The sequence below is a fragment of the Tenebrio molitor genome, chromosome 3 (genome assembly GCF_963966145.1).
Source record: "Tenebrio molitor chromosome 3, icTenMoli1.1, whole genome shotgun sequence".
In the NCBI taxonomy this organism is placed as follows: domain Eukaryota; kingdom Metazoa; phylum Arthropoda; class Insecta; order Coleoptera; family Tenebrionidae; genus Tenebrio; species Tenebrio molitor.
Genome location: NC_091048.1, coordinates 30,038,517 through 30,057,430, shown reverse-complemented (window position 1 = coordinate 30,057,430; position 18,914 = coordinate 30,038,517). Strand labels below are relative to the sequence as shown.

Below are 18,914 nucleotides of genomic sequence, written 5' to 3'. Positions count from 1 at the left end.
CTATTATTTGTTTCCAGCTATTCACAGGAGTAGGTAGAAGCGCTGAAAGACCAAAGACTGGGAAAAAAATTCTTATTGTTTATTAGGATTGTCATAAATGTTTCTTGCATCGTAGTTGGTTGTAAAATTTGCCACCTAAAGTCTGTTTGATTTTTATTTGAACTGTCAATGTCAAAATTGTGGGAAAAATTCACTATATATGTATTCTAGAGACACTTTTCTGAATCACTCTTCTAATAAGTTACTAGATTCTGAAAAACTTAAAGTGAGGTTAAAGTTCTTCAAACTGTCATTTAGAAAACGCTCGTGGGTAAAAGTGCATGAACTGTTATGTTATTTTACTACTTATTTACTTAACATCAATGCTTTTCTTTCTCTCGAGAATAAAGTTAGCCTAGGTCTCCGCTTTTTGGTAGCAATTTCGTTTTGTAGAAGGTTTTCTTCAGACATTTCGACGCGTCAATTTCAAATTTTAAATGACACCATCACGATGACAATTAGGACTACCAAGGTCCTATTCCTATTCCGAAATTTTATCTGTTGCCAATTTGAGAAAGTTTTGACAGTTTATATAAAAATCAAATAGACTTTACAGTGCGCAACATATTGGGTGATTCAAAATGATTGTGGATAAGTATGGCAACTATGTACTAAAATTTATGTGGCAACTGTGTGGGTGGGGTATGGTTGACATTTGTATGAGATTTCATAAGCGTGCATTTGATTTTTTTTATACCATTGCACATTGACTTAACAATTTTCAAAATTGCGCGACTATGAACTGTCAAAGAAATGTCATCTCTGTCCTACGTACAGAGTTGCCACATAAATTTTCGTACATAGGTGCCATACTTATCAACAATCATTTTGAATCATCCAATATAAACTAAAGGTAAATTGATGTGATTACTTGTTGTGTTATCTAAAACGAAAGGTCTTTATAAAGACAAGAACATAGCACAAAAACAAATGTATTGTATTTAAAGAAAAAACATTCGCTTCTATTATATTCCCGATACTTGATTACGTTTCTGAGCATTGAGATATCGTGTAAGGTATTCAGTTTTGGAAGGCAACACTGAATTTGTGCACTCACCATTGTTAAATGTTCAATTTCAATAATAAGACGTTACAAGTGTATCGTGTTTCAGGGAATAAATCGTTTTTACAGTTTCTGAGAAAAGAAAGTGTTTTATTCAATACAGTAGCTTAATGTCCTGCAGGAGATAGTCTTGAGAAAACCTTTTGCTGCCTTAACTAACTCAAAACACTTGAGTTATCGCTTTGAATAATGAACGAAAAGTGCAAAGTGTCAAGTGTCAAATTTATAAATCTAGAGGAGGCGGCAAATCCGTACGTATATTGTAAATCACAGGTAACCGCGGACTCTGTAGAAATTATGTTAGATTGTTAGCGCCAAGATCGAAGAGGACGACAGTATGGTACAGAATAATGTTAAATTGATCGGAAGGAATGTTAGTGAATTTTTAATCTGACAAGTGACGACAGTAAAAAAATTCGTATGAATCAATTTTGGAGGCGACTTGGGTTTGTCATGCCCAACTGGAGCTCCGAATTACAGTGATCGCATCACGCCACTCGAGCGTTCGATGTTCTCCCTGCACCCTCTCTTCTGGTCCCGAGGTCTCCCATCCTCCGCAGCGTTCGCACGGTCGCCGTCTCCGTGTTGCACACCCGTGCAGCCGTCGTTCAGGCGGGGTGGCTGCTGGCCGAGCTAGGGCAGAGCTTATCCGGGTGAGTAGTGTCGGATGGTGATGCTGGAAGCTGAGGGTGTGAGCCGGGCAGGGTAGGGCTGCACGGAAAGCGCCGCCGCGAAGCTCTCGAGACCGGGATCCGCGCACGCACTTCGCGATGAAGCTTGCAGTGGTACACATCAGGCAGGGTGCGCGTCGTGCCTAATGCAGTGTCCGATCGCTCGCCTCTAAAACTATCCGACTATGGCTGTGAATCATGCGTTTAACACGTAAAACATGTTGTGGATATACTGTGGACTGGTTTTTCTGGCCTCGGCCCTGCTCGAAGCGGCGCTGGCCGTCTCAGTCACGTCTAAAAGAGGTAAGTCGCGAGAGGGCCGCAGCATCCGCGGAAAACCGACACCGCTGGCGGAGGCGCCGGGTCGAAGAGTTTTTCTCTTGTTTGGCAAAGACAAACCGGCGGCTTCGCCAAACAAGGAGGGTCTCCTCAATTTTCGCAGCGGCGGCGCTTCTTTCCAGCCGTTGTTTAACAAACAGCGATTTTTTAATTAGTCGTGTTTGAGAAAGGCAAATAGAAGGAACGGGACTCGATCCGGGACCTGTTGGAGGACACACCAACTAACGTTTCACGAGATAATCTCGCCACAATTGAATGATGGATGGGTGATCGGGATGCACGCGCACCCCTTATATGCACATGCAATCGGAATTCATCGACGGTGTTACCGGCTGAATCCCCTTTGTCTTCATAAATCACCGGCTCTTCCATTTACTTTCGCTATAAAGCGGGAACGTCGATAAAACCCTTCGACGAATATTTGGCCCTCCAGCTTGCGAATAATGCAGGTTAATGTGCTGCCATAATCGACAAGTGAAAGTGATTTCGTGTTGTTTATGTTTATGCATCCATAAAAACCCGAGGAAATTTCATAACACTACATAAACTTATGTATGTGCGAGTGAAACACACGAATCGGGGATTCTGAATTATTAAAAAAAAAAGGAAAATGGCATCGTTGCCAATAATAGCAGGGACAGATATTTAAAAGCAGTCACGTAATATGGAAATCGATTTCGCATGAAATATGGATGTAGGATGCGCTTGATGGATCAATCATGCAACTATTAATACATTCATGGTCCTGCCACAAATAACCTCGGAGTTTACTGGAGGATCACTGTTCGGTCATTGGGATGAAATGTTAAAGAAACCCTCCACTAAACGGAGATTTTCCGATGGTTTTAAGCCACCCTCGAGGAGGGCTTCTGGTTTTCGTGAAAGATTCAGAACGCACTCGCTCTAATTTCCTCTTCCCAACAATTTTCTATTAATTGACGAAAGGGGAAGAGTCGAAAAATTATTGGCAACCAGTTTTAAATGGCTTCTGTTTGCTTTCAGATTGGAACACTTTGGCCAACCTGTCTCTCGGTTAGTCTTTTGTGAACAAATATCGGGAAACGGTTTGAACAAGGTCCATTAGAAATGTCCAGTCGTATCATAATCTCCTTTATACCGAATCGGACATGTTTTTTCTCTTAATTTCTCGACTGGAACGCAACATTGTTACGGAGCGTACACGGATCATGTAGTTTAGCGATAAATCTTGTCTTAATGTTGTCATTAATAATGTAGGTTTAGGAAAACATCGGTTGTCACATTTGACAGGAGTTATTGAAAACGTCCTCGTTTTTCCGCACGAAACGTTCCCATTTCCCTGCATTCAGTTTTCATCGTATCGGTTTAATTATTAAGCGTCGTTTGGAGGAATCGTGTTGCATTGTCTTGAAGGGTGAATCTTTGGTGCAGCGAATATTTATCAGAAACAAGTCGGTTTCGAAACGAGCTGATCATTGTGGGGAATCCCACAGCGCTAACATTTTTCCCGTCGAATCGTCAAATAAAACCAATCCAGTGCCGTAATGAGGGCGTTCGTTCATCCGAGAAATTCGAACCAATATACACCTCCGCCAATATCTCCCGAAGGGGGTGGTTCACACACCCTCATTACCATACGAATTTCGTGAATGCGGTAAAACGCACCGGCGACGACACTTAATTAAAAAACAGATTAGATCGAATTTTGATCGAGCAATTAGGCACACGTCGTAACTTGGTTATCGAGGGCCAATAAGGTTCCGCGTTTTCGTCGTACGTCGCCATAAATTCGGTCTTCGTTAAGTAGTTGTTGTCGAGGCGGACGGGAAGTTGGCGTCTTTATCGAGTTTGATAACAATCAAACTACATGTGCGACACTTTGTGTTGTGCATGTGACGTCGAGTTTAAGCGGCACGCACACCAACTTGTTTGTTCGCCGAGGAAAAACGGAAAGAGAGATCGTCGCCGGGTCAAGGATGCTTCCTCGATGATGTCGGTGAATAAATTACCGGAGTCTCTCCTTTCTTAATATCTCCACTAACAAAGTAAACGATGTTTGTTAGGTCTTAGGCAAATGAAGACAAATGAGAGACATTATTACCTTAGTTTGGCGAGGGCATCTGTCAGGGCGTATGCTGACGTAGACTACGAGACGCCCCTAGATGACTGCTTCATCCGCTCTCAATGTCTTTTGCTGACTGCTCAAATTGACAAATTAAAGTTATATATGTGTCATTATTGCGGCCTAGTCATCATTGAAGGATGCTTTCGTTGCCGAAATGGAGGATCAGCGCTTTATGTTGCGGCCTACGTAATTAATGACGAGGATAGTGGCTTTTTTACAAGTCGATAATGGCTCCACGGTCAGGTTTTATAGGTCATATGACAATTTTTTTTAATCGGGGAAATGTGACGACCCGCAGTTTCGCATAATTTTTCAATTTTATTTTAAATTTAAATGTGCCTCGAAAAAACAACTTTTCCCGGGTAAGGTTTTACTTTAATTTATTGATAACTTTTTCCCATTCGGTGGTTTTACGAAATATATTTCACTGCAAATGCAGCATTTGCGATTGATAATATATTGATAACACGGTAATTTCACCCCACTTTAAAAATGTAAATGGTGTTGATGGAACAATAGTTTATTATTTGCCAACTAAACCAATATTATTTTATCATCACGGTCAAATTAAATTTGGTAATATTAATTCACAAATTCAAATAAAATGTCGTTAAAAATCAGATTGTTAAGGTAAATGGAATTTCGCCATTTAAAATTCAAATTAAAACTTTCCCAATTCTCTATAAATTTATTGTATCGCGCGTTCAAATGAAATCCTGGGCTGAGTAGGCGTTGGAAAAGTTAAACTGTTTAGAACAGTGAAAATTTTGAATTTCCCGCCGTTTATGTTTAATTGAACATGTTTGTTTTCAGCAAAAGGTGCTCTTAGCTATTTACTTCGAGAATAGGAATCGTTAGATATTCTATTTTTAATGTAAAACATTGCAAAGAAAGAAAAAAAAGAAAGGATTTTTTGGCTCTAAATTTTAGGTTAGCTGTCAACATGCTCCAATTAATCTACGCTTTAAAAACGCGGACAATTGACGCCTTCCCAGCCCAGGATTTGATTTGAACGCGCGATATTTTAAATGCTGGATTTGGGAGCGGAAAAAAATCATAATTTCATATTTTGAAAAATATATTCACCAAAAAGAATAGAATTCAACAAAGATATTCAAACAGGATAATATCTACTAAAAAACAAACAATTCAAGAAATAGATTTTGAACTGACCAAAAATTCTGTAATATGGAAAATATACAACAATGAAAAAATGTAATTTGGTATTTTAAAGTCATGTTGAGAATGTAATAAATACATAATGCAGCATTCTAATTTTTATTTCTTCCTTTTGAACGATTCCTTGGTGATCCTTGGTGGAAAATTTGAGTATTTCGGACCTGAAAATCGAATAAACAATTCAACAAAACAGATTAAATTTATCCTCAAAGTTGGCATTGAAGAGTCGATTGTGAACACACCACTCGTCATCCTGCAGAGTAAAAACGCAAACAACGCAAACAGTGAGGTTAGGTTTAACAGCCGATCCGTGATCTGTAATCTGTGGTGCGTTCACAATCGACTCTTCGACGCCTACGTTGAAGATAAATTTAAATGAACATCCAGTATTAATTTATACACAGTGTGATCCAAAGGTTTCCGGACAAATTTCGATTTTATTTTTTACTTTTGTTCTATCGGGTGTTAATTTAAATTTTCGGTCAAAGTTGGCGTTGAAGAGTCGATTGTGAACGCATCAGCTGTTTAAATCATACTTCGGTTTTTACGTTGTTTGTGTTTTTACGTTCACAATCGACTCTTCAAGGCCAACTTTGACCGGAAATTTAAATGAAGACCCGATATATCTCAAGGTCGTAAAATACTTGGAACTGGTGGGTCTTTCCTGCTTCGGAGTTGAGACTTCGTTTCGATAACGACTTGAAAATGAAATTAAAATAATCCGGGAGCAAATGCTTGTGACGGTAAGGTTGTTTTTATGCAAAGGAGAGGCAACCGGCAACGAAAATATCCCCACAATCGATAATACTGAAAACTTTAAAAGCAAAACACAAATCGGAAAACGTTCGCGTGGTATCGTGAAGACGGAAGCTGACGTAATTTAATAAAGTGGCACAAGTGCACCTCTCTCGCTACCTCCGAAATAATTCTTCGACTTTCTTGCAGCCCCGACCCGGCTCTCTCCCGATCCAAAAACACGCACTATTCACCTCCACCATTAATCACTCCCACGACCTTTTTTTTCGGCGATTAATTAAAATTTAATTAATTGTTGTTTTAAAGTTGCCGTCACCGGAACAATCTTGCCATCCATTTATGAAAGGTTGAGTCGATTCCGGAACCAGAGGCGCACCCGGATCGTCTAATTCGTCCTAGATCGCATTTGCATTCGGTCGAAATTTAATTATGAAAAAGAAAAGCCGACGGAAGAATCGAACGCGTTTAATTAAACAACCCCGAAGAACTGGCTGCAGATGTTTATGTTATTTTTAATTTTCGTTTTCGGCCAATTAGTCTGATTAATAATTTGGATATTAATGCAGTGGTGTAACAAAACGGCGCTTCAGCCATTGTGTCGACCGTGGAATAATGCCAAGTAAATTTTACGTCATTCCGTTGCAATTAATCAATGTGTCACGTCGTCAGAAAATTGTATTATATTTTTCGTTTGCGAGCGAGGCTTTGATTCGAAAGGTCTCTGGGAAAAAACGTAATAACGGTGAAAATTGTATTGTTTTCAGTCGCGAAAAATTCACATCCGAGACAATTATTTGAAAAAGTGGAACGATATAATGAAAAAAAATCTCTCGGAATAATAAATGATGCTCAAAAGTCGAAGTAAGGAGCAATATATCTCCGTAATGAGAATATCAACATGTCAACCGAAACTGATTGCTTTATAAACACAAGTCGGGTTTCGAAAATAAAATGTCAATATGGACGCCCATCGAACCGTGAATAATTGGGACCGCGTTAATTATATTCTTGGGCGTGACGAGAGTTTCCCAGGTAATGTTTCCGTTTTCTCTTTGATTTGTCGCCGCCAAAAACTTTTCTTTATCGTTATCGAACACAACTCCCTCATGGGAGAGGCTCCGTTCGAGGCAAATTCAGGACAAAGTGGGCGCAAAAAGCTTTGCAATTTTCACACAAAAGAATGCCATATTCCGTGTTACTTGGTTCTTTTTTTTCTCTCCGCACGATTAGCTTTGTTTCGGGTATCGGGCAGGTGTACCCTGTTTGTCAAAATATCCCCGCGTCCTCGCCACTAATCCCCATCCATTTTTCAGATTTAATTTTAATTTTAAAAACCGCTGTCTGCGCGTTTAATTCCCAAATCACCTTTCATGCTCCTGAAATTAAGCTTTCAAAATGTGTAATCGATGTTTCCGGCCGGATTTTCGGCCGTATTTGTTGCGAGTAGTTGCGCTGTCACCGTCCCCCACCACGCGCCCCTCCCGATCAACTGCCGGATCGATTCGAGTTGTTTAAATATGTCATAAGTTGACGTTTTCTCCTCGTGTATTTGTGCCGTGCGCCTTGAGCGCCGTAACGGAGTGAGGTTGGCTTTCTGCATGTATTTGCCTCGTTGCGTTCCTCTACTTTGTAAACATTTACAGAGCATTTCGCGAAGTTTGACTCGGAATTAAGTTCAAGGAGGCAACCAACTGTGCTTTCTGAGATTTCTCCTATTTGGGGCGTGACCCAGGTCCGATACGATAACCCCTGGAAACTTTGCAGACGTTCTCGTCACGACCGAATCCCTCAAAACGTTACAAAGAAACAAAAGCGTCTGACCAGATCCGGAATAATTTCGAATGCTCGAATAAAAGAAGTCGCTTCCTATTTTCGGACAGACGAAAAGAAAAATAACAGAGAATCGGGGTGGATAATGACCAACAGTGCTAGTTTGTAAAGGGAGTTGGACGTACATGAGTTTGCAAACGCACAGCTAAAACAAAATTGGCCCTGTGGGGTTGTAATGTAGAAAAAATAACTTTGAACTTTCAAAGGGAGCTTTTGTAATAATAATTTTTGTTTGTCCAACAGTGTGGACCATTTTCAGGACGATAACGATAAAAAATAAAATTAACATGGAGTTAAAAAATTATTAAGTAAATAAAACAAAAAAAGGAGAGAGATGGCTTTCTAACAATCCAGTAGAAGAGTTTCCAAACTTTGTACAGGGTTAATCACGAAAGACTTCCCATGAAAATATATATCAAATATATCGCGCGTTCAAATGAAATCCTGAGCTGAGTAGGCGTTGGAAAAATTAAACCGTTTAGAACAGTGTAAAGTTTGAATTTCCCGCCGTTTGACACGAATGACATTTGTTTATGTTTAATCGGGACATAATGGGCCTGTTTGTTTTCAGCAAAGGGTGACCTTAGATATTTGCTTGCATTTGCAAACAAAGAAAAAAAGAAAGATTTTTTGGCTTTAAATTTTAGGTTAGCTGTCAGCATGCTCCAATTAATCTACGCTTTAAAAAAGCATAACAATTGACTGTTTCCAACGCCTCCCCAGCCCAGGATTTCATTTGAACGTGCATATTAACTTTTGCTCATAACCTCAATAAAAAGAAAGTGTCATGATTAATCTTATTCGCCAAGCTACTTGGATTGCTAACTTATTTCGAATTAAACAAAATATCAAGTTCTAGGGGTTTCTTGTATTTTGGGTTGCATATCACGAAATTTTCATCGGAAATCTCTGGTGAATAACCCTGTATGCTCTTCAACAGGGACATAACAGAAATCAGTTGAAAAGATTGAAGACTGAAAAGATCTAAATCAGAATCAATGAATAATAATATGTTTCTGATTTTGTGATTTGTAGGAAGAGTAGATTTAGAAGTAAGGTCGGAAGGAGTTTTCTTTAATCACTGTGGGAGTTTTATGGATAGTAGGTACTTTTTTGTTTGCATGTAAAATTTTATGGAAGGTAAGAAGCTCTCCGGAGGAATGGCCGTGAAAAATGGTGGGTGCGGAGGGTCAGTATTATGCGAGATGAGGATCCTGGGATCGGAAATCTCCGTTTTAATTTATGTAAGCTCTTCGCGTGTAATTTGAGATAAAAAAATCCGTCTGTGGAGTCGTGGCCTTTGCGGAAAGTTAAGGAGCTTTCTGACATGTGTTTGTCGAGTGGGGAGCACCTCGGCCATTGTTCGGCGCACCAAATTTGGTCGAAATTTCTATCTCCCGAATAAAAACAACTTTTCGAACAAAGCCAGCTCCTCTGTTTACAATGCCTTTAATATAGGAACCGGTGTAGCCACACATATTGTTCCATTGTGTGTTATTAAGCTTCGGTCCCGTTTAAAAGCAATAGGTGGAGTGACGACTGCAATGTCCACAATCACTTTTCGTCGCCGAGTGGAAGACGAACCGGTCGTCTTCCCCTTCGATCAACATGTTTACATAAAAAACAAATTACGTTTCGGCATCTAATTACCAGGAAGGGCGCTGGAGCGCTCCGGCTAGGGTGTGCCTATTTTATTTGCTTCCTTTTCGGTGGCGCGCGCGCCTGTCGGACCCGGCATGATTGACAGGCGATATCTGGAGAGGAAAGAAACGCCGCCGCCGTCATATTGTGTGTGTGTATTTTTTTTTTGCGATAGTGTAGTCATTCGGTATCGATGTTATTAATCGATAGAGCCAGGGCGTAGCCAGGGAATGTTAACAGTATCTATTTGCATTCTGAAGTACACGGCACGTCGAACCGCCCCGTGTTTGCTGCTGTTGACAAAGTGTCAACTCGGCAACACCCGTCCACGGTTCAGATTTGGAAGATAAACACAGCCATCGTCTGCAGTTTAGCGTCGAACGACGCCGTTTCCAGAGCCGATCATGCGAATTTTCCTAATTCGCTAACGATGAGGTCGAGTTTGATCGGTCAACGATGGCACAACCTCTGATACATTAAGTTTGTAACGGTTTTGGACGCATCCCAAGTTGCTGTCAAGTCTGCAAATTAACTCACTTTTGTCGGAACTGTTCAGCAGTTTGTCAAAAATACCAATTTCTCTGACTCTTCCGCTCACACCAAATGTTAGATTCTCATTTCTACGGTGCAACTTTGGGGCCTACTAAGGGTGCCGATCTGGGACGTCCGTTGTTCAGTGATGATGTACAAATTAAATAATTTTGAAGTAAAATTGTTTGATTTTCTTGTGTGGATTTGTGGGATGAAATTAGCGCCGTGCGAAAGAAATTTGATTAAGTTTTTGTCGGGGGGTGGAGCGTTTTAAAATTGGTAGTTGGAAAATTTGAGCGACCTCGCCTAATCCGGCGTTAACTCGTCGGAACGAAGGGGCGATAATTAATCTTCCGTGACTAGAAAGGGTCGGTTTCTGGTGCTTACCACGTCACCTGTCTCAAGACAAGCCACAAAATGTCCATTTTCTAATAATACGGAGCCTCAAGAGAAGTTGTCAGTGGGAAAGGCGAGGAAGAGAAGAGAGGGTCCGTGAGAGATGTTAGAGAGGTCCATGGTGGTCGATCGCACGAAATTGCAGATTTCGTCCTTCGTCGTTCCCTCTCGCTCCGTCGTCGTTGTAAAACTCAGCTTCCCGACCAAATAATGAATTTAAATCATTCGGCAAAGGGAGCCCAATTTGAAGCCAGTCAACGGCGAACCGCAAACTTACGTCACGCATTTCGTTCGGAAGCGAACCTGAAAACTAGAATTAATCGAAAATTGCGTTTAATCTTCGACCGGGTTTAATTTGCTTCTTTGATGGGGACACAAAGAAGGGGTTGATTGCTGCGGCCAGTACGTTTCAATCTGGTTTGTTTGCATGGGCTTATTGTTCGGCCAACAAACTATTCAGAGAGAGCTTCGGGGACGGGGTGGAGGAAAAAAATTACGTGGCAGTGAATATCTGCCAACGGCAGCGAAATAAATTATCACCGACTATAGAAATATCTCCGGCTAAGATTTTTCTCTATAAAAGCTTTTAAAATACTGAGAAACTCGGTTAATTTTAAAATGCAATAAAAAGAGAGGCAACTTTTAAATTAACTTTGCTTAAAAGTTAAGATCATTTTTAAGTCTTTTTACGCCGTGCCTATTAAAACACCCTAACTACGTTACTACGGGCGCTCCACTACCGGAATAAATTTCGAAAAATTTCAATTACACCTACCTCGTCTAAGAACGAGTTCTGGGCTAGGTGAAAAAGGAAAATAAGCAATCAATTATTAGAAAAGTTGGGCCATAAAGAGCAAACTAACCGAGAGGTGGTGATATATTTTTCACGAGGTTTGACATCGGCTCGTTTGCGGTCGCCCTCTTTATTTTATTAGTTTACAACCTGTCTCCACTCCTAATATAAATTAACAGCCTTCCTCTTAATAAAACGGTACATAATGTTTACGTAAATTTGAATTAATAATAATGTCCTCCTTAATTAAAACCGGCTTTATTAAAGTAAGAACCGAAGTTTCACTTTTATTATTCGCCTCCTTTCTTTCTCCGTCCCGACGAAATTACCTGAAATTTTAAACAAATTGATAAATATTTAAATTAAAATTACACCTGACACACGAACCGGCGGCGATCAGGATCCCCCGCCCGCCCCGTTTAATTTACAACAATAAAAAATTCAGCCCCATCGATCCGCCGGCCGAACCTAATTATAATCGAATAAACCACAACCCTCACTCTTTTTTATTGCCCACCCGAAAACCGGAATGGTTATCCTTAAAGTAATCTTGACAACGTGAAATGTATTTAGCACTAAAGTGGTTTATGGACCTCCAGTGCCGCATAAAACTTTCATTTAGCCACATTTCGGTTAAGAACGGGTCATATGAGGTCAGAATATGCCTCGAGCTTTTACTGCACCTCCTCCGCACTCTCTATAATGCATAACCGCCGACATCGTGTACATACCCCAAACACAATACCAATTTTCATGTTGCACATCTCCGGTAAAAACGACATTCAAGTCGGGAAATTGCGGGACATCCCCCACGGCTAAATTCGAAACGAGGTCAGAAAAAAACGAGAAGCTTTTCAGGTGACAGATCGAGATCTCGCACTGGAAACGATTTAAAATACAAAATTAGAGCAGCTTCGAAAATGCACAAATTGACGCATCCTGCAAATTTAACCGATCAACGCTGCCGCAAATGGACCAGTTATTAAATTTCATATTTTTTTGATCGAAGCGCTGCGATAAAAATTGCACGGGAATTCGTCAGAGCTTGTTAGTTACGTTTTAATGAAAGCTCCGAGTCGATGCATAACAAATGCGGTCGACCATGAAAAATTCAGAACTTATGAAGTAAACACTAGAAAATAGTTTTAAATAAGTGAAGCCGAAAGTTCAAATAGCAGCTTGAAAAAGCGGAGCTTTTAACAACGTTGACTTTGGCGGATGCGCCGTCGAGGACGAGCGAGAGAATTGCAGTTGTTAGCGAGTATTTGTGCATGCTCTTGAAAATATGACGGAATGTTTAAGCAATGGGATGTGTTATTACGCGAGGACCATTAATCTGAAAAGGGGGTCCTTTGTGCTTGTGCCCGGTGACAACTGTAATTTGTTTTAAATCAAAAAATTGGAAATATGTGGGACTGGTCCGAGATGAATGGCGATTCGTTTTTATTACTTCCAAAAAGGGGCGAACCAAATAAATAATATTTTAATTTTGTAGGAAGTCGGAAGGGTAAAAAATTAGATTGGAAAGTTCCGGAAAAAATTGTACGTTCATGTGACACCCTAGTTTCTTTTTAAAAATTTACGACATTTTACGTTCCATTTATTTCGTAAAACTTCAAAGATACGGAAGAAAAACTTGGTAATTTGTTTCCGCCTACCTGAAAATTGATTTCATGATTTTATATTATGCAACGGTCTCAGTTTTTCAGTTGGTGTAATTTCAGCGAGTCTAGCATCAAAGATTTTAAAATAAAATTTATCACGGAGAATGACTCGAACAAGCAGCAGGGCAAATTGAAATTAAAGAAATGTCTATTTATAAAGAAAATTAAAAATTAAACGCAGGAAGACATTTCCTAGATTTTCTATATTCCTTATTACTGAGAGGTGGTTGAGAATATTTGACGAAACACTCGGCATGTCATTTTGGAGTGAACTGGCTCCTTTTAATTTAGTTAATCTTGAGTTAAAAAAGAGGAGATCGTTTCATTAGTACATTCTCTGCTTAACTAAGTGAACGTGAAAAATTAAATTGTAGTAAAGCTTTTAACAAGATTGATTTTGGCGGATGCGCCGGGTCGTATCGAGATCTCATCGTTTTAAATGTAAATTTGCGATTTTGGATGTTGTAAAAATTTGACGCACATGGCTGGACAAAATATTTACGGGAAGTGCATCACAAAGCGGTTTAATATTTAATAAATTGAAAATGCAAATATGAAAAAACAACATCATTGTAAATGTAATTAAGTGATAATAGTTATTTATGTGACGCGCTTAGTAAATTAATCTTTACAGGCGCGCTGGCTTTTGTGAGACGAGTGGTGAAGGAACGAGTTTCCATAAGCCAGTAAACCCAGTAAAGATTAATTGCTAAGCGAGTTGCATACAAACTTTTATGTCCACCTTCAGCCTTTAAGTTTCGTTTTTTAATTGTTATTTATGTTTATAAAAAAATTGTAATGAAAGGCGGTGGGGCAATTATACCTACTGGTGTTGTGATAAACAACAAAAATTCTGTAAGAAGTTTTGTGAAAATTGTTGCAAAAAGAAAGAAAAGAAAGAATGACTTTAATGCCCGATGAAAACTTTGAAGGCGATTTTCCGAAAGTGCAAGAAAATACCCACGGAATTACCAATGCTGCAAGTGCGGTTCTCTACTGATTCGATCCCAAGAGCGGGATGAAAACGGCTTTCGAAAACGGATCAAAATGCATTATCAACGTATGTAATTGCAACAATTGATAGTTAAATTTGTTTTTGACCTTCTCAGCTCGAAATGACATGTTTACACATTTTGAACAGCTACGGTATCTTGATTTTTACACACTAATGAAACTATCTGTCATTTTACCGCACGGAGTGTGTAAAATACCACGAAAATTTTAAGCTTTCAGGGAGTTCCAAAAAAACTGTTAGCTTGTCATAAATAAAGTCCATTTATGCTAAGACAAGATACTGCTACCATTGATCCGTTCACTTTTCGAAAATGAACATAATTTAAATGTTTTCTTCTGAAAAATTGTGAATTCTGATGGCGCCATCTTGTGGTATAAAACGTAAGCATATCAGTTATCGGTAAGTATAATAAATAACTTTCTGGTATTTTATTAATCAAATGTCAGTCTGACAGGTTTTGCAAAATTATTGGTTACAACAAATTTCAAATTTGAGAAAACGAGTTGTCGGCCAAAAAGATTAATATATTACTAATGCGGTAGGCATTTTACATCGCTCGGTTTTTGTTAAAACACTCCCGCTGGGCGGTCGTGTTTCAATCCAAAAACCTTGCGCTGTAAATGTAACCTACCGCATTTGTAATGTAAATAACTATTGTGTTTATAATAAACTTTTTCAAAAATCATTTATGTAATTAGTTTTGACTAATTATTTTTTGATGAGCATCGTAAAATAAGTACAGGTCTCTTCTTGGAGCCTGTAAAATATTACAGGGCTCTACCCGTAACTACTCATTTACTTAGTTACCACAAATGCCTGTAAACTGTCATTTATGTACTTAGAAGGTGGAAATAAATAAAAATAATGGCTTGATTTAAATGAAATTGGAGCACCTTGTAAAGCGATGTAGTTGGAAAAGTAGAAATCAATATCGGTGGAACTAAAAAATAGAGGAAATGCATGAAAAATGAATCAGGACCAGTATAAATAAACTGGGACGGAAATAGCGGTAGAACTAGAAAGTAATGATTAACGGTGGTAAAAATAAATTAAACCTACATTGTGAGCGACTCCGGTGACGGTTTAGTTCGGATTGATCATGCAGAAACTGAATAAATCCGGTGTAAGTGGTTTCAATCGAACGAATATTAATGTCTAAAAAGAAAAAACATCGGAACAACAATGGAAATAAAATCCACGGCGAGGTTGAAAAATGCACGAGGGCCCTAATGAAGCTTCGCCAGCCCAAACCAAACAGTCGCCCTCTTCGACGTTGATTTTTGGCGGATGCGCCGGCCCTGCACCGCTGCATACAGATAAGAGGCGGCGCGACCGAGGCCTGCGAATTTGTATTCCCGTCCCGGGTCCAGAGTGAGTCGTCTCGGAGGAATTTGGAATGCGGCCAACATTTTTATTGACCGGTTTTAAAGAGTCGCCCTAGGTAAACCCGATTGAAATTAGTCGGGGTGAAGTGGGCGACACATGCACCGCGGGCGTCATGAATGTTGAATATTCAAGAATTTTTGGGCACCTCGAGCGCGTCGAGGATGGCCGCGAATGTTGGCCCTCCGATGATTAATACCCGAATTATACGCGAGTCTGCTCTCGAGTGCATCATATAAGTCTCTCCCCACAAAATAACTGTCACGAGTTTTTGGATTTTTTTCGCGGTAATTAATCGAGCGGGTTCACCTCGGGATTTGAGTATCTGGATCGGTTTTGAGGGCGAAGCGAGTTATGACTATCGAATTTATATTAAATACCACCGTAAAAGAAGACATTATGGGTGATAAAGGAGAATACCTCAATATCGTTTTATCGTCGTGGATCATACTAAAAAAATTATGCCTCGTAAAATTCTATAACTCGCCAAGAATGCTTTCTTATTTCTGCATTAACTAGGAAACTCTAGGCGGCCCTTTTTCGATTTTACAGCCGCCAGGACGCACCTCCAAACCGCATCTCTCCCGAATACATTATTGCGAATGTTGTTTAAATCTCTGTTTTTCGCTGTTTAGTTTATTTGTTTTGCTCATCCCGCCGTACACGGTCACTAATTACTAATTGCAAACGATTAAGTGTAAACATTCAAAATTATATTATGTTTAGATTATTCGAACATAAACTCGTTGTTTTTCTAGTCAGTTTTAATTCCGACTGGTTGCACCGGAATTTGTTTTTTTTTGGGTGATTAACTTGGTACGTTTTATGAATAAGCCGCTAAATTGCATTCCGCCAGAACATTTAATTTTTTTATTGTCTAATCGTCAATAATTTTATTTCCACGCGCACTTCGCCATTTGTAATTTCCCAGTTCGATACGGAATAATTAAACTGCGCTTTTGATTTGAAATGCGACCGAAACTAGTTGATAATTTCGGCCGTCGCCGACTGATACATAATGCATTTTCAATGGAATCCTAAACGAGGGACAAAATTACTATTAAATTAAATATCCCAGTTAATTACGTTCCGGCGTTGAAAATACAACACGGTGATCAAGAACTGTTTGAGTTGGTAATACTGACTTTTATTTTTAAACGGTACAACCGGAGTAACTTCCAACAAGTAACCTTTGATATTTCAAATTAAAAAAAAGAACCAATCAAACAGTCCGTCTTGATCACTTTTGTACTGTCAATGCTCGTTTCGCAGTGAACTTACAGATGGCGCCAGCCTCGATTAATAGCTCCGTCTATAAAGAACGTCGACGGTGTAGTTCTCGTTGCCAGTACTGTGGCCAAGCGCCTAGCGCACCACTTTACATTCGGGAGGTCCCGGGTTCTAACCCCGGTGCCGCCTGACCAGGTGTGGGTTTTTTTCAGAGGTTTCCCCACACCATCACATCGTCGTATGGCTCATATCACAGATAATGCGATTGCTGGGTCAGTATCAACCTCTGCAGTACCTTCCTTCCACACCCATCCACACCATACCCATCCCGAATCTTCCCGTCAATGTGGCGAAAAGGTTCTGGAAAGCAGCCTTAGTTCTCGTTTCCCAACGTGAAATACTGTTTATTTGAGGAGTACGCAGTTCAGTTTACGAACTCTTCGAGTGCTCCCTCCACACGAGCCAACTTTGTGAGTTGTGTGTAATTTTCATCGGGTAAAAACACGCTTGTTTAAGTGTTTCGGGTTTTCACATCCGTAATTGAATCGAAATAAACCGGCGCGGCCGCCAAATGCGATTTGGGCGTTTTAAAGCAACGAATTTTCCAACTATAACAGAATTATGAAGGGATTTACGGAGGGTCTCGAAGATGAAACGGCCTAACTAATTACGCGGACGTAATTAAATTATCGGCTCGACGACGACGCATTATAAATTTTTAAACTGATCATGGTCGACGTTTAACCCACAGTCGCGTAAATTACCCAATTAGTCTTTGACGTGAGCACTTAATTATGAACATTACACGAATCGACCGAAAGTTGGAGCGTTTTTTTTTTTGACTCGAAATAACATGTCGACGTCTGGTAATGTCGCCTTCGTGTCGGTTTTACATTAGTGACATCTGTAATTATAGAAATGCGTTTTTTTCTTTTAGATTTATAACGTGATAATAATTTTCGTTTTATCGACCTGGACAAATTGATTATCGCCGGGCAAGTCGGTGAAAGGTGGGATGATGATTTGTGGGCCAGCGGGGCATACTCTATCAATTTCGCTTATTGCGAATTTTTTTCCATGTTTTTCCCGCGCTGTAGCGACTCTTGTGAATCCCCGCCGGGCTGTGTTAATTAAGAAAGAATCACGAAACGTCGAAAGGACAAACCGATAAAGTGAACATTTGCGATTACCGCATTATGACATTGCGGAAATTACTCGATTAATTAATGTGAGGAAGCGGAAATGGGATAGACGCGAGAGGGGAAGACGGTTGAAAAGATTGTTTCGTTAGCAATGTTGATTTTTCCGGCTAACGTGTTTGTACATTCCGGTTGGCTGTTTTATGAAATTTTTATCTCGTCGCACATATGTTGTATTTTCTTGCGAGTCGAGTGTTTGACAGCATTAAGTCCGCTGATTGATCGATTGTGACGAGAATACAAAAGTAGTCGCTTTAAAAAAGACCGGTGACAAGGGTTTATACTCTTTAGGACATCAGTCTTCAGTGGCCTTTGTCAAGTAAGAAACTTCTCTAACACATTTACAAATTGATCTGTTTTCATCTTGAAAAGGGGAGGCACGGAATAGAAAAAAAAGGACATCAAATAATAGGATGTCGTCTGAAACAAGGTCTCTTAAGGGTCAGTTCAAACATATTACTTTGATGTATCCAGATTTGAACGCGATTCGGACGAAAAGATGAGCTTTCGGGATTGGTCGCCGATCCTTTTACGGCAAACTTCTTAGCGGAGTTCTTCGACCGCACGGAAGGAGTTGGCGAAGAACTGGTCGGTTAAAAAAATGAGTTTTTTCCCTTGTTTTAGTGGCAGTTGTCGATTCCGGGTCAAAAAATTCGACGACTCGAACCGTCTTCCACTATTTCGAATCTGTTTTTTGTTTTTCCAGTTAATAAATCTTCGCGTCAAGCTGTATGAACGTGACGTTTTAACGCAGTTTTAATAACCCGAGTAGTTGGCGGTGCCGTGTTGGCTGTCGTGTAAACGCAACTTCATTATTCAGTGTTGGGTCGGAAATGCGAAAGAAATAAATAAAAGTTTCTTATGAAAAGAATAATGAGCAAAAAGCGGTGTATAAATCAAATTAAAATAAAACACAACGGACGAGAGTAGTGTGATTTACATTAGAAAGAAATAAGAGGAAAGGAGAAGAAGGATGAAATAATAAAGCTAGTTCCTAGGCCATTTTTCTTGCTATCTTCCCCGATTTAAATTTATTTTCTATCCCTTTAGCAACCATCATTTCTCAAAGCCGAGTAATTTT

At 39.7% G+C, this 18,914-nt stretch overlaps 1 protein-coding gene and 1 long non-coding RNA gene across 15 annotated transcripts in view; one reads left to right on the top strand and one right to left on the bottom strand.

Annotated features, from left to right (window-relative positions):
- mmd (mind-meld) overlaps positions 1 to 18,914 on the top strand; it is a 226,663-nt gene that overhangs the window by 17,524 nt on the left and 190,225 nt on the right. For 4 of the 14 annotated variants that reach the window (XM_069040460.1, XM_069040459.1, XM_069040455.1 and 1 more), the window contains exon 1: positions 1,780 to 2,076. The exons of 2 other annotated variants lie outside the window; for them this stretch is intronic. In XM_069040460.1, the coding sequence (XP_068896561.1) occupies positions 1,992 to 2,076 (85 nt within the window). In that variant the 5' untranslated portion in view covers positions 1,780 to 1,991. Of the gene's footprint in view, positions 1 to 1,778; positions 2,077 to 18,022; positions 18,153 to 18,914 lie in introns of those variants that run through there. 8 more of the 14 variants (XM_069040456.1, XM_069040470.1, XM_069040466.1 and 5 more) reach the window with 5 other exon arrangements.
- LOC138125261 (uncharacterized) lies at positions 5,277 to 17,940 on the bottom strand. Its single transcript, XR_011157387.1, has 2 exons — positions 10,541 to 17,940; positions 5,277 to 5,556 (listed from the first exon to the last, which is right to left on the bottom strand). It is a non-coding gene; the product is annotated as an uncharacterized lncRNA (long non-coding RNA).